General features: G+C 33.2%; 1 protein-coding gene across 1 annotated transcript; it reads right to left on the reverse strand.

Moving 5' to 3' along the window:
* Nucleotides 1–6,756: 6,756 nt before the first annotated feature.
* Nucleotides 6,757–11,241, reverse strand: LOC104241496 (phosphatidylinositol:ceramide inositolphosphotransferase 1). The gene is made up of 12 exons (XM_009796434.2): nucleotides 10,785–11,241; nucleotides 10,619–10,708; nucleotides 9,332–9,418; nucleotides 9,172–9,240; nucleotides 8,707–8,787; nucleotides 8,432–8,503; nucleotides 8,281–8,341; nucleotides 8,089–8,191; nucleotides 7,569–7,664; nucleotides 7,436–7,482; nucleotides 7,187–7,299; nucleotides 6,757–7,096 (listed from the first exon to the last, which is right to left on the reverse strand). The coding sequence occupies exons 1-12, from the start codon at nucleotides 10,815–10,817 to the stop codon at nucleotides 7,016–7,018; spliced, it is 933 nt and encodes a 310-aa protein (XP_009794736.1). The 5' UTR covers nucleotides 10,818–11,241; the 3' UTR covers nucleotides 6,757–7,015.
* Between the last annotated feature and the right edge of the window lie 4,672 nt (nucleotides 11,242–15,913).

A 15,913-nucleotide genomic window follows, 5' to 3' on the forward strand; every position in this document is an offset into this window, starting at 1 on the left:
TGGCGTTTGGACATAAAAATTATAAATTTTTAAAATAGATGAAATTTTTTTTAAGTGAAAATGGTATTTCAAATTTAGAGTTGTGTTTGGACATGAATATAATTTTGGGTTGTTTTTGAAGGATAATTAAGGGTGTTCAAAACCTAACCGAAACCGAAGCTTAATGGCTTATTGGTATCGGGTTAACGGTTTAACGGATGAGGAACGAATTAAATTTTTTATTAACGACTTATCGGTTTAGGGGCGGATTATTCAATTTTCTTAATGGATAATCCGTTAACCCGTTAAGTGTGTGTGTGTGTATATATATATATATATATATATATATATATATATATATATATATATAATTTATTTTTATCCATATATATATTAAATAATCAAAACCCTTCTTCCTCCAATACTCTATCAAAGTGAATTAGAATAAAAGAAAACAAATAAAAGGAGTCATCTAACTGTGACAAAAGACAGAATTTGCTGTCTGAAACAAGATAACAACGCCAGTTACGCCACTGCTTCATCAACTTTGCCTGGGTTTTAAGGCATCCTAGAAAACGATACGTGGAGCCGAAAACAATCGGGTCCAAAAACAACGATCTCGAAGAGAATGGTATTTATAAAGGTCACCCGGTAACATTTAATGAAGAATATTCTATAGCATTAAGTGCACGGTTCGTTACAGAGAATATGACATTCACTGCCTACCGTTACACATTCTTCAATGACCCTCATAATTATCATTTAAGAGGAGTTTGATCCTATAACCTTGTTCCCTAAGTACAGCTACAAAATGGTGAGCTCCCCAACCATTGTAGCTGCCCAACCATTTTACTTTCTTACTTATTCATATTGTTATTATTTCCTCCGGAAGCTCGGCTCCCAAAATCAGGATTTCTGTTGTTTTATCTTAACTTCAAAGCTAAGTCTTACATTTTTGTTTAATTTATTCATCATTTTAGGATCAAATCGATTCACTTGTCTATAAATCACGTATAAATTCAATTATACCGTTTGAGGGGTAAATACTTTCCCGCAAGAAATCTACTAGCACCGCGCTTAATTAAAAAATATATACTCCTGTGTTTTTGAAATAAATTAACATGATTAATTGATAGGTTGTTTCACTTTAATTTTTTACTTTTAAAGTTAAATTGTAATGTTTACTGTAAGAATATTCAGAATTTTGAGTTCTATGAGTTAGAATTCAGGATTGTACCACAAATTCATTTGACTTATTAAATTTAAATTAATCACCTATTTAGGGACATTTTTAGCACTAGTATACTAATCCGAACCAAATCAATCATTGTTTTGATGAACCCATAAGTTACACTTTACGTCCGCCCCTGCTGGCAATAGTGGTGCCTGTATCTTGGTCAAGCTGATTCACAAGTTTTTATTATCCACTAAACATATATACAAAATTAATAAATAAATGAAGGTTTAAGATAGCGGGTGGGATGAAAACGTAAGAAAGTGAAATGTGATAGAAATAACAATTTAATTTTCAAATAAAGTAAAAAAATATGATGTGGCATAGATAATTTGAGCTGGATATTGTTGTCTCATTCACATAGTATATTTGAAGACCACACGAGGTTAGAGGGGTTTAAAAGAGTTGTTTTGAACGATTTGAAATATTTAAATAAAAATTAGTGAAGTACGGGACTGAAATTTTAAAACGGGACAAGTAGAGATATATCCGTTAGGAGAACCAACTCCTCTCCATTTTTCCAAATTCTCACTTGTCTCATCTTAATATCAATGGTTTAAATCTAATTAATTAAAGCAAACTTTTAATCATTGTTAGATAATAGATTCTCTCATTTATTTGCTGCCAAAGATTTGGTAATCTCACAATTGGTTGCAGCAAATTCCATATTTTTGTAAATGCTTTTCCAAATATTTGGATATCGTATTGGAGATCACTATATTTTCTTTCATTTTCTAAATGCTTATTATTTTAGTCCCGCGAACTCATTTCAAATTTAATGAAACAATATGCTAAATCTTCATTTTCTCAGCTTAGTTAAATCTCTCCAATGTTTTCTGGGAAAAGGAATATAAATAATTGACATCTATAGGTCAACATATACGAGTTATAAACAACAACAAAAAAATATCTGCAGTTAAATGAATTTAATGAGCGCAACAATTAGTAACTTTCTTTTCGTATATGTCGTTAAAGTTAAAAGAGATATATTCATTGTTTCTTGTTATCCACCACGATGGTTGGTGGCGCGGCTACCGTACAAGGATCAAGGGGAAAAACGTATAATAATTGATGATATTTGCTTTTTAAATAATTTTTTAGCATTAGATTGTGATTAATTTATACTATGTATTTTTCCTTTCTCCAATTATGCAGACATGCAATCTATTTTGTTGAAGAAAGCTTGCTCCAGAATTATGAGATTATTGCCAAATATTTGGAAAAATATTTACAAAAAAGAAGAAAATTTGTAGCTACAATTGTGGACTTGGCAAATTTTTTATAATTAATATATCGGAGAATCTATTAAATCTAACTATAGTTAAGAGCTTGCTTTTATTAATTAGATTTAAACCGGTGATATTAAGATGGCACACATGTCACTCATCCAAGTGAGAACTCGGGGAAATGGAGACATTAGAAAATAGAGAGGAGTTGAACCCTCAGGCTAATTTTTGCCTTTCTTAAAATATCTTTCAAAATGTTGACATCATTATATTGCTCTGAACAGGGATGACAATTTGAGTCCAAATTTATTTAAATCGTCTAGAAATTAATGGGTTGAGCTACAAATATTTTAGCTCATGGGTTTATTTGGGCTGATGCCAAGTTAACCCATCATTTTTATAGTTTATTTTGACCCATGAAATAGACCAAATACAACCCATGAAACTCACCCAAACAAAAGGATCTCAACCGAACTGAAAGCTTGTTTGGAAATTTATTTAGTTGCCCCATCATTAGTTTCGGTATCTAAGTTTAAAAATGAGAATCAAGGTATTTAAGTTTTAATGTAAATATGAATAATTTTGTAATTAAGTTGTAGTGAAATTTACTTATTTAGAAATAACATAAAAGATATTTTTCAACTTATAAATCTTAAATACTAATTTGTTATTTAAGAAAATATATTTTGATCTCAAAATACTAATGGTATTTTTTCACCTTTTATACATAGGTGTATAAAAGGTAAAAGGCTTTGTTTATACAAGATGAACATGGTTCTAAAACATAGGTCAAGTTGGGCGGATTAGACTCCGACCTATTGTTTAGCCCATCTTGACTCAACCCATCTTAGTCCAAGTACACTTTGGGTTGGGTTGGACAATGATCCATTTATTAACCTAACCCATTTTGATTTGTCCAAATTCAACCCAACCCGCCCATTTGCTCCCTAGGTCTGAATCTTATTCTCTTAGGAGTGATTTTATTTTGTGCCTCTCACAACTGATACTAGTTGTGTAAGACCTTTTTTGTCTCATATATTTGTGGACTCATATGTTACACATCTGGGTCCACAGAATTCTGGGACCCACACAGTTGTGAGATAAACAAGAGGCCTCGTAGTATGAAACCATTTCCTCTTTATTGCCATTTGTGTGGAAATTAGGACCTCTTTTATATATGGTGTTACGAGGCAATGCTCCACAGATGTGAATGAACACTGCTCCGATCCATTCTTGGCCACGTCGACAGCAAAATGCAACAAATACAAAACATATCACAATAACATAGTAACACCAGAATAATAAGGACAAGAAGCGTCGATTAATGATGTGTACACTTCAATAAAAGTACCTTTCAAAGGATAAAAGTAGAAAAATGGATTTAGTTTGACAAATGAAATCTTCCTTTCGCAATTTTACGAAGTATCACCCATTAAGACTCGGTCAATTTTAATTACTTTTAAGACCCTGTCAAGTCAAGTCATTTTCTTTTTTATTCCATTTAGCCCATAGATAACTTTACATCTTCCACTATATCACAAAAGAATACAATTACTCCTTGACTTGGATAATGGTGACTTGACCTAGTAAAAAATATAGGAGGAAGAGGCCGAGATAGGAGCTGGCAAATCCAATTTCCAGAATGTTGAATAATTGATCTGAAGGTGTTGCATTACTGAATCTTGGACTGCTTCAAATGCCAGACACCCAAATTTTTACGCTATTCTTATTTATTTATTTATTTATTTATTTATTTATGTTATCTTTCTCTCTTTGTACTTTTGTCTCCTCCCTTCTTCTCCTCTATGTATTTTCCTTTTTCCTTTTTTACTTTATATGTCCATAAACTGGATCAGATTGAAGGCAGCATAAGCGCAATTGTTAATATGTTATCGTCATTTGACCAGAATATCACGAATTCAAAATGTGAAAATAGTTTGTCGCAGACATTGAAGTTAAAACTACATGCAATAGATTTTAATATGGTCCAACCATTTTTCTGCATATAACAAAACCGTAGTGCGTGCACTTAATAATCAACACCACTTAACCTCATATCCCCTAAGAAAACAAGTAGGCCCATTCTGTTATTCCACTTATAATATGTATCACGACAAAGGTGTCAAGAGGACCCTCAATCCCCAAGTCGTTTTAAGTTTCAACCCCACTCCTACAGTATCTGAGTAAAGATGGACACAAAAACAGTGAGAACATCGGTCGTTAGACAGACAGACATACCCTAATCATGACAATTTATTCTCAAAATCTCACTCATATCAGACACTAAAATGTTAGGCTGTCAAGAGTATCAACAAAAGCAGCTGTTGACAGGCTATTGCACCCTTTGAGAAAAATATACCAGAAAAAAATAGGGAATAACAAAAAGAAGAGAAAAAAAAAAAGACACAAGAAATAGAATAAAAGGGTATAAAATCAAGCTTACAGAACCTATACACATTAAAATCATATAAATGAATGTGATGTGTTTAATAATAGGCCGTCATCTATCTATGCTAAGCTGATGTGCTACCTTACAATAATTCACACATGACACAAAAAAAAAATTAAGTTTTATGCGCACATTTTAAGGCACAAAATAAAATAAGTTGCATGCAGTTGGAATGCAATTTGTGCCCCTAGACCATTTGCAACAAATAATTGCTTGTTACGTCATTATTAGCTTCATTATGATATTCACTCGATAATGGGGTATATAAAGAAAGGAGAAAAGGGCTATTGCGTATTTATAGTCTATTTGATCAAGTTTCTTTTTTTCTAAAAGTACTTCTTTGCAAAAGTACTTTTTTTAAAAAAAAATTAAGATGTTTGGCCTAATTTTTAAAGGGAAAAAAAGTAGATTATCTAGAAACAGAAATAATTTTTGAGAAAACAGAAAAAATAATTTCTTCCCAAAAATATTTTTTTGAAAAGTAATTTTGAGAAAGATACTTAAAAGTACATTTTAAAAGTTTGACCAAACACTAATTGCTGCTTAAAAATATTTTTCAAATTAAATATTCAAAAACAAACTACCTATCAAAAATACTTTTTTGAGAAGCACTTTTGAGAAAATTACTTTTTTAAAAATAAATTGATTTTAGAAGTTTGGCCCAGCAACCGATAAGTCTCTGCCTTTTTTGGAATTATTTACTTTTTGTAGACTGCTGAACATAATAATATACGAAAATAGTTGGGTCAAAAACTTTCTATAGTATGGGTGTGAAGTTCATTTCACTACTCAACGATTTATTAAATCAGGGAAAAAGAAGAGAGACTGGAACAATTCAATTATAGGTTTTAATAAATCAGTTTTGTTCTCTTCTTAAATCAAAACTCATAAGCGTAAGGGTGAAGTGCCGAACGTTGTTGCACCATGAAGCTTGAATAATTAATTTAAATAGTCGCTTAAAATTGTCTATAATATTTATATATAACTGTTCATAATCAGTATAAAATCTATAAATGCAACTGGCTATTTGGGTAAAGATTTGAAGCTTAGGCACACTTCAAACGGGCCTATAACAACACTAGATACTAGTAACTAGAAGAAAACTCCTTCATTTGTGATCTAATATTCCTGTTTCAGCACTGTTATTCGTACTAAATGTACAGTCAATTTTCACATTGGAAAGAAGGAAACAGGGACCAATAGTAGCACATGGCTAATCTGTGATTGTTCTTTATCAACAAAAAAGAGATGAACGGTCTGAGCTAGAACAGTAAAAGTTGTACTTCAGGCGTCAGAGAGATGAGATAACACACACTTGTCATAGGAGAAAGGCAATGGCTGTATGGCATGTGCTATTTAGGCGCAATCTCTATCTTTATCTGTGCAATGCACCTTAAGTAAACAGGCAAAATGGGCCATACATAAAGATCTTGACAATGAGCAAAAGGAATACGTGGTTCTTGAGCCAAGATACTCTACCATTTAATTGGATCTATTATTAATACACTCCCAACACCTGCCGCTGTTGGCTCTTTCATTAAGGATCATCACATGCTCTGTACATCCCATGTTACCATCAACTGCAAAGTTGCTGCAACTCACCTGTTGCATTTTTGCATTTCTTGCCCCTTGTTTTCAACCTTATTGGAAATAAAGAAGTGTACTAAGACTTTGGAGGGGAGCCTTGGCGTAACTGGTAAAGTTGCTGCTATCTGACCAAGAGATCACACATTCGACCCGTGGAAACAACCTCTTGCAGAAATGCAAGATAAGGCTGCGTACAATAGACCCTTGTGGTCCGGCCCTTCCCTGGACCCCACGCATAGCGCGAGCGTAGTGCACTGGGCTGTCCTTTACTAAGACTTAGGTGAGCGCAATTAGAGAATAATGGCATTAATAAGGGGAAAAAATGGAATTCCATGATACATTGAAGCCATTAAATTTAAGCAAAGGGACCACAGAGACATTCAAAGCATAACCCTCTAGACTTCGCATCCTACACTACGGACCAAAACTATTGGACTTGGAAGAACACCACGAAGGACTTGTCAAACCCGACCTTGTAATGACATTGAACAGTAGTGCTTAAACCTGGTTCAGTTAGTTGAGCTGTCTGCATTTTATCGTCTATACACCATTCATTGCTGCTTCAACATGGACCACATTACCATCTTCCATGATCTTCCCGTTGATTTGGGTTCTAGGCCTCTATAAACAATGCAGAGAACAATGTCAGAGTTATTTCATTAGTTACTAAAGATACCTAACTGGAAAATAGAAACGGGTAAATCTCCATACCCAGTCTGCAGGATCACCAGAATTACCGTTCAGAAGTTTGTGATTCTCTTCTTTAGTCTTGCTATCCTTGCTTAAGGGTAGCAACAAGGCTGCACTAGTACGGTCCGCCAATTCTGCAACAAACAGCTCATGCTTCAACTTTTCTTTACCCTTCTCGTTTGAGTATTAATAACAGGACGCAAAAGAATAGGGAAGAACAAAACCAGAACAAACAACCTATTTGAAAGGAAGTTCAAACTGAATGCTAACCTGGTAACTTTTTGTCAATGAAGAACACTACTAGATTAACAGTATACCTGTAGAAAATCAGTATAGCTCAACTAGGTCAGATATTTGCCAACAAATGTGCAAAACAGATCCTCAAGCCCAAAACTTGACTCACCATGCCACAATAACATCAACTGTGTAATGTTTACGTGATGCAACAATCAAAAAGCTCTGAGCAATAACAGCTAACCAAACACATTGCTTTATAAACCTGCAGAATAAAATCAAACAATCACTGACAAGTTCCGGATGTGCTGGGAACACTTAATATACGGCCATTCTTTTCTTCTTGAGAAGATCAAATTGAAGGAAAAACGAAGAAATACAGAAGAAGGAAACAAAGTTGCCAGAATTTAACTTAAAACATATAAGTAATGAGCCTAAGTAAGCAATTTCTTGAATGTAGCACAAAAGGAAACAGCAAATCACATCTTCCATGTTGAAGACTGAAACTAAAGAAAAAGAGAAGCAAAGGAAAAGCGAGGGAAGTGGGACATCGTCGCATTGTTTCAGTTGTTCATCTAGTACAACTAAAATCAAACTCTATATCCACCATCATCCATAATATCACTTGCACAGTTGCATTCACCAAAAGTAAAAACAAAGTATCATGTTAAAGCAGATATACTAATTACCTTCGCGTGCCATATTTATGATACGTCCGCACAAAGACTAAAGAGAATATCATATGTGATGAAAATATCAAATCACCACAACCATAAAGTACACCCCTGGGAACTGCCATAAACATCATGCAAGCACCAAAGTCAAAGAATGTTATAACCAAAAACCCAAAATATAAGTGTGTAAATATTAATGCAACTTACAATTAATTAGGAAAACTTCTAAAACACTATTAGGCCGAGGAAGTGTGGCAAGCTTTGAACCCTAGAAATTGCAAAATAAACTGTAAAGTGATGCACACTGCATAGACAACAGTAAACAAAATGCTAACCAATAAATCATCATTAGACTTACCTCGCGGCAGTGATAATTTGGACCAGGAAGCTGTGTAGAATAGAATGTTATGATCCGAAGAAATTGACAAGCCTGTAGCAAACAATTATTTAACAAATTAGAAGTTAGATTGGATCAATCGAGATTCTCCCGAAAGGTCAGGGACAAAGAACATAGGTATGGCATAGGAAGACAACAGAAAGTTATCTTTGCCCAAGTTAAACTGATGAAACAATAATTGAAAATTGACTTATGAAACAAAAGGAAGGTAAAAGACTAGAAAAGAGGGTACTTACAACTAAGAATGCCAGGACCCTGCACCATATCAGAACAGTATAGATCTTTTTGGTCTTGAAAATAAAAGGATGGAATGTCCACTACAGCATGAGCAACAATTAGATCAGAAACAAAATTCACTTCATAGGTAAATAAATAAACTTTAAATGTTAAGACCAGCTAATAACCAATTGATGGTTATGGAAAGTCATTCTAGCACCACATTATAAGCTTTAAAGTCTAATATCCAGGTTTTCCCTATTTTAAAACCTAAAGTTAGCTTGGCCTCAGAGTTTGCCTAGAACATATTCAAGTATGCTTATGATTATGAATGCCTAGACGGTCTTTGTTTACCTACAAATTATAATAAGGAAAGAAACAGAATACATCAAGTTTCAAAGCAAACATTTTGCGTTTGACAAAAAGAGGGAGCAAAAGACTCAGTGTTACTGATGATGGAAGGATTTGTATGAACACCAACTCACCAAGACGAAAGATAGAAAAATACTGGTGAATACAGTTTCACTTATGTAAGCTTTGTCTGACCCAAGCTCCTGGAAATTTACAAGTAAAGAAAAGCAAAATAATCAATACACCACTTCTGAAATAGTGGAGAGACATAAAATAACAACCAATAAAACCCACTGGAAGAAGAAAGAACCCGGCGTCCTGAAGAGTTGGTCCAGGCCGATGTATGTAATGAACCCCTCGAGCCGCAAGTCCATGGATGTACTGAAGAAAAGAACAGATAAATTTCATGACTCATGTATCTAAACACACTAAGATCAGCAACAAAACAAATTAAAGAAGCATTAGAAAAAGGAAATGATACATCAATCAGTGGCCAACACCACTTCTCAACTGCAGTAAAATATGTACACGAGAAATGTAAATCATAAACTCCATCATTCTATACGCAACAAAAAGAATGCAAAATTTGAAGGGCCCTTAAGCCTCTCATAGCCCCTCAACCTGAACTACAACTACAATAATCGCTACTTATGCAAGTCAACACCAGATAAGCTATATTTTATCAGAAAGAAGTCACCTTAATATTTAGGCTAATCAACTCATCACAAAGTAAATAATAATTACACTACTGGTTGGGAAGTAGCAGGTACCCCGTGGTATTGGTCAAGATGCACGCAAGCTTGACCGGACACCACATTATGGATGAACACTTTTACTCTGGTAAGCTAAATATCAACTCTCCACAAAGTTAAACTAAAACCAACATACCCCCATTAACAAAAAATGTCCTTTTCCCATGACCAAAAGGTCAAAACTTGTCCCATTTGGTTCAAGATATTGAGGCCCCGTTTAGGCATGAGTTTTGCCAAAATAAATTTGGGATTTATTTTCAAAACTCATGTTTGGCCATAAATTTTGCCCACATTTTGGCAAAATCCCAAACCCCAAAATCCCCCAATTGCTGATTTTGGGCCAAAATCCCAAAACTAGGGAATTATATACATGTTTTTCCAAAATAAAGTTGGAAAATATGTTTTGAAAACGTATGTCCAAACACATTTTCACCTTCAAACCAAACTTCACCCAAATCAGATTTTTCAAAACAAATTTGTAATCTATGGCCAAACGCTAGCAGAGAAAGATGAACTTTTGATAAAAACTGCTTTTCAACCAAACACCCAAAAAGAGAAGTTTTTTCCCCACGTTCTCTTTTTCAAATTGTGTGCAACAAAAGAGGCTAATAGCACCTAACCTAAGTGCGTGGCCTAGTGGTTAATAATTTGACCGAGAAAGGTCTCAGGTTCAAAAATACTACTAGTTGGTTTCTTTCTTCTTTCCATCTATCCAATCCTTGGTAGAGAGCTGGTTGGAGCGGGCACGTATCCCGTGCTAGCTGGCAGGTACAGCATACGGTTATAGAAAAAAAGGCTAATAACAAAAAAGGAAGAACAAATTAAAAACCTGGAATATTAAGCCACCAAGAATATATTTCCAATTTTCAGCAAGAAGATTGATCTCCGTTGTTGTCTCCGAACAAACTCTCTTCCACAGCTGCAAAAAAGAAAACCGATAAATTCCTTATCTTCAAATAACAAATTAAGTAATTTTAAACACCTAAAAGACGAACCTTTGAAGCCTCACGACCAATATAAAGCGACATCTTTTTTTATTAGTTGTTGTATGTAACCACCGCTTTTGTATTACATCATAAACCAACTTTGAATGTCACCATCATTAATCCTAAACCCACACTAAACCCTTCAACTTATAATTCAATTCTAAGGTTAAACTCAACAAAACAACCCCCAATTTGCCAAATTGGGTTTTGGAGAGGGAATCAAATTACAAGTTGGTAAAAGATGTGGAAGAGTTGAAGGAAAATCAGTTTGGCAGGAAAGGTCTTTCTCCTGGCAGATTGATTTTCCTTTTTTTTTTTTTGTTTGTGTGTGTAGAAACTGGTAAATGCTAGTACTCACTTTTGTTATGTGTGATTTTCTCTCTCTAAGTTTCTCTCTCTCCTTTTCTCTTGTCTCCGATGTCTGCTAACGAGTTGAACACGGAGCGACGATTGCTTAAAAATAAACACAGCTTTTGAGAAAAGAGGCAAATATATGAAAATCGCCGCGCGATTTACCAAAAGAGGACGAAATGAGAGATTCCTCAAAATGACATCTATATTATAAGTACTTTTTTTAAACTTATTTTATATATTAGTCAAGATTTTCTAATTATTTCACATAATAATTACTCCCTCGGCACAAACCACAGAGTTTCACAAAAATAAGAAAAACATTCCAGACGTGTGGTCTTAAAAACTCGAAGAGTAAAATTTTTTTAATTATAGAATAGATAAAGCAAAAATTTAAAATTAAAATATTTTTAAATTAAAAAGTGTGTCATATAAATTAAAATATATTGAGTAATAAAATTATTGATGATAAGATGCAAATGATAATAAGGAGATCTAATTAAGAAAGAGCGATAATAGAAATACAAACTTTGAGATACTAATCATTGATGTCTCTAAACAACTATATAATCCCTTTGTAGATAATAAATTAATAATATTCCAAATAAAATAATTATGGCAGCATGCAGTATATTAAAGAAAAAGAATCAGATTTCCAGTTTAAGTTCAAGAATAATTGAATCTAACGAACCTAAGCTCTAAAATATGGAAATAAAAGCATAATGTAACATTAGTACATTTGTACGTGGAAGTAATGCAACATTAGTACATTTTTTTTTTAAAGTTCGATGAAAATCTGATTTATATTTTTTTCCAAAAAAGAAAATGTGTTGTATTGATTTTGCAGAATCCGAAGTCACGAGGCTCCTGGCTCAATATCCCAGACTCATAAGTCATAAATAATCTTTTAATAAAGGGAAAAAGTCTGAATTTGTCCTTGTATTATTGTGTACTGTTTATATTTAGCCCACATACTTTTTCGTTCATATGCATCTATACCGTTAACAAAGTAAGCAAAAATATCCTAACCCTATCTCTAATCCTAACGTTTTGACATTGTGACACTCAAAGCCCTCAAGATAAATTGCCGTCTCAGCATTTCTATCATTTAATCCTTAAATTAAATATATTTTGTGTTATTTTTTATTTTTAAGATAAAGGGAATTTTGTGGGTCCCACCTAATTTTTAACTTTTTAACTCTTTCTTTTTCTTCTCCAATTTGTTACCACCAAAAAATTTTATTTTGTGTCTCGTATTGTATGAGGTGTCTTTTAGTGTAAGATTGGGGTCCACAAATTTGTGAGACAAAAATGAGTCTCACACAACTAATGTCAGTAGTGTGATGCACACAATAAAACTTCTAGATACAACCCAGGGAGAATTACACCCCAAAAGCTCGCTATTAAGGTGGGAGAGTCCAAGACTGTAAAAACCCCACATCAGCACATTGAAATATCGATGTGGGATTCAAGTCTCATATCTTGCAACACCATAACAAACCACTACGTTCTGTGTCCGTCATCCCAACAGCTGTGCGCTAGACTTTTCTAGTCCCGGGCGATCATTGCAATACCGGCGTCACCATCCATGGCACGGTGGGCACGAGGGTGGTGGATGACTGTAATACCATTGATACAATCTAGGGAGAACCACACCCCCAAAAACTAGCTATTAAGGTGGGAAAGCCTAAGGCTATAGAAATCTCACATCTGCATATTACAATATCGACGTAGAATACTTTGTCATGGACCATTATTTGGTGGGCATGGACGAAAACTAATGTCCACTGGTTACACGCTGCAAATAGGGGGTCTACATTGGAATAATTTTTTTCTTTTTTCGGAAATAAATTATTTGAAGAATCACTTTTAACCAATGGGTGATGGGGTTAAAGCCTTAATTGTTGTCCATTCCTATGGCATATGCCATAATCTTTCACTCTTTAGTATGATTGGCGTAATGCACCGTCCCACTAAGCAAAAGCAAATTTTGGTAATAGTGCAAAATTACTGTGTAAAGTACTATTTTTTTTTTTGGCATCTCGAATCGATTCATAGCAAATCCCTGATTTCATGTTTCTGTTGTTGATTTAAAATTTTGGTATCCGAAACTCACTGCCTCACCAATTCATATTTGTCCCACATATATTCCATTTATGAGAATGACACTCCCTACCTTAATTTCGTATTTCTGTTATTGGTTAAAAATCTGTTATCCGAAACTTATTGCCCAACTAATTCAGATTCGCTTTTCATTGCTACACCAAAAGAAATACCCTCATAATTCTATACATGACCTAGGCATTACAACAAGGTCGCACAAAATATTTGCTTCCAGCTTTCCAAGAAAAAAGAGCCAAACTGTATATGACAAGAAAGTACCCTATTGATATAACCATGGACGACTCTTCCATAGAGCAAATAAAGCAATCGCTTTAGGTTTCATATTTGTGGAAGACCCAATTTTTTGTTACACCTAATACACTATGTATAAGTTTAAAAAGAGCTTTGTAAAGTGAAAAAGTTTGATTTTTTTATTTAATAAATATAGAGAAAAAAGATTTGCAACTGCTATGATTTCTACCAAGGAAATTGCACTTGAAATGAATATCGAACCTAAATTACATAAGAAACATATTATATATAAGAAGTAACAATTTGATGCAAATATTGATAATGAAATCTCAAAATCTTTCAAAGAGTCCTTTAGAGTTGATTACTTTTATACATAATAGACAAGGCTATTTTTTCACTTCAAAATAGATTTTCAACAATTCGAAGTATATGAAAATATTTTTGATTTTCTATTTGGCAGTAAAAATTAAGATCACTAGATGTTGGAAATTTGAAAAAAATATTGCCTTAATCTTGAATGTTCCTTAAAGCATAGCAATCTATTCGATATTGATGGTTTAGATTTATTTTCTGAATTAAAAATATTAAGAAAAATAGTACAATTAGAAGATAACAGTTCAATTAATACACTTAATCAAATAAAAATATTTAATTTTTTTTCCAAATGCCTAAATTGCTTATGGAGCAATGTTCATAACTCATGTTACCGTCGCTTCAGTGGAAAGAAGTTTTCAAAATTAAAATTGATAAAAGCTTACCTAAGAATAACAATGTCACAAGAAAGGTTAAATTGATTAGCTATATTGTCAATTGAAAAATACTTATTACTAGGAGTTATTGATTATAAGAAAATTATTCATAACTTTGTATTTAAGAAAAGTTAAAAAAATAGACTTCAAATAAATAATTAAAAAAAATTAAAAAGTTAAGGCCCCTTATAAAGTTTGGCTTTAGGCCAAATAGAAAATCAAAAATATTTTCATATACTCCTTTGGAGTATTGATTTTCTCCAAAAGCAACCTTAACCATTTCACGCATAAACAAATTAGAGCCCCAGAGCTCTCCTATATACTCCTCCTAGCTCTGACCCCAAATTCAGTACTTGTGGCCACTTCAATTTGGAAGTTAGATGGGGATGTATCATTTTTGATGTACCTATAGAATATTGCCTTGGCCTATCTGTTTGACTTGCTATAGAAAAATCTTCTTTATTTTCTCCATTATTTGGCTCTATGGACCCATTATGAGTCTGCAATTTGCTAGAAAAAATGAAGCAGTGGAAAAGAGTACTTCAGTATAAGGAGAAAAAGAAACTCACTGGCCGATTCCTTTTTAGAGGATATCTCTATTATTTCACATCCCCCCCCCCCCTCCCATTTCTCTTTTGTCTAACGAGGACTTTGATGAAACCAAAATTGTTGGTTTCTTTCATTGTATATAAAAGGGTAGCGCGGTGTACAAAATATTTCTCATTCACGCAGGGTTTAAGGAAAGATTCCAAAGGGTGTGATGTAGACAATCTGCCCTTATGCAAACATTAGTTGTTGCTTTGACGGCTCAAACATGTAACCTAGGGGTGTACAAACCGAACCGAAAAACCGTACCAAACCGAAAAGTCAAACCAAATAGACTAAAAAACCCGACTAGGTTTGGTTTGGTATTGAGTAAAAAAAATCCGAACCAAACCGACATATAAATTTATAATTTATATATATACTTTTAAGATTTTATATTGAATTTTCTGTAAAAAAAATATCAAAAAATATTTGAGATTCTCTTGCGGGATATAATATTTAATAGAATATGAAGTGCTCCATATTTATTAACCTTAAATAATGGGTTGTATGATCACTTTCTAATCAAGTATTACTGAAATATGTCAATTTCTTTGTTGTTTCATATTCATATATTATGTTAACATCTAGTATATCTTTTTCGAACGTGAAATGATTATTATTATTACTAAATTCGGTTAACCTTGAAAGTATACATCAACAAAAAATTATTGTCAGACGACTAAAAAAATAACTATTATGTGTTACTAAGAAAATTCCCCAATAAAAATATTTTAAATAGATAATATATTTGTCAATTTTTTAAATATTTTTACTAAACATATATTTACTTATAAAAAATTTAATAAAGTAAGATTGAAATAATATTTAATTAACAAAAAACCCGAAAAACTCGACAAAACTGAACCAATCCAAACCAATATAGTTGGTTTGGTTTGATTTTGATAAAAGAACCAACCCGGCCCATGTATACCCCTAATGTGACCTATAGGTCATACATAGACAACTTTCCTTATTTCGTAGTATATCGTGTACCAAAAGGAAGCAATTAAGTTACACCTTAAACATCAAATTCTAAGGAAAAACTACAATCATAGTGCAATTAGTTTATGATATATCGTGTTGTTTACCTTGAAA

This window comes from Nicotiana sylvestris, chromosome 12 (assembly GCF_000393655.2).
Source record: "Nicotiana sylvestris chromosome 12, ASM39365v2, whole genome shotgun sequence".
Classification (NCBI taxonomy): Eukaryota; Viridiplantae; Streptophyta; class Magnoliopsida; order Solanales; family Solanaceae; genus Nicotiana; species Nicotiana sylvestris.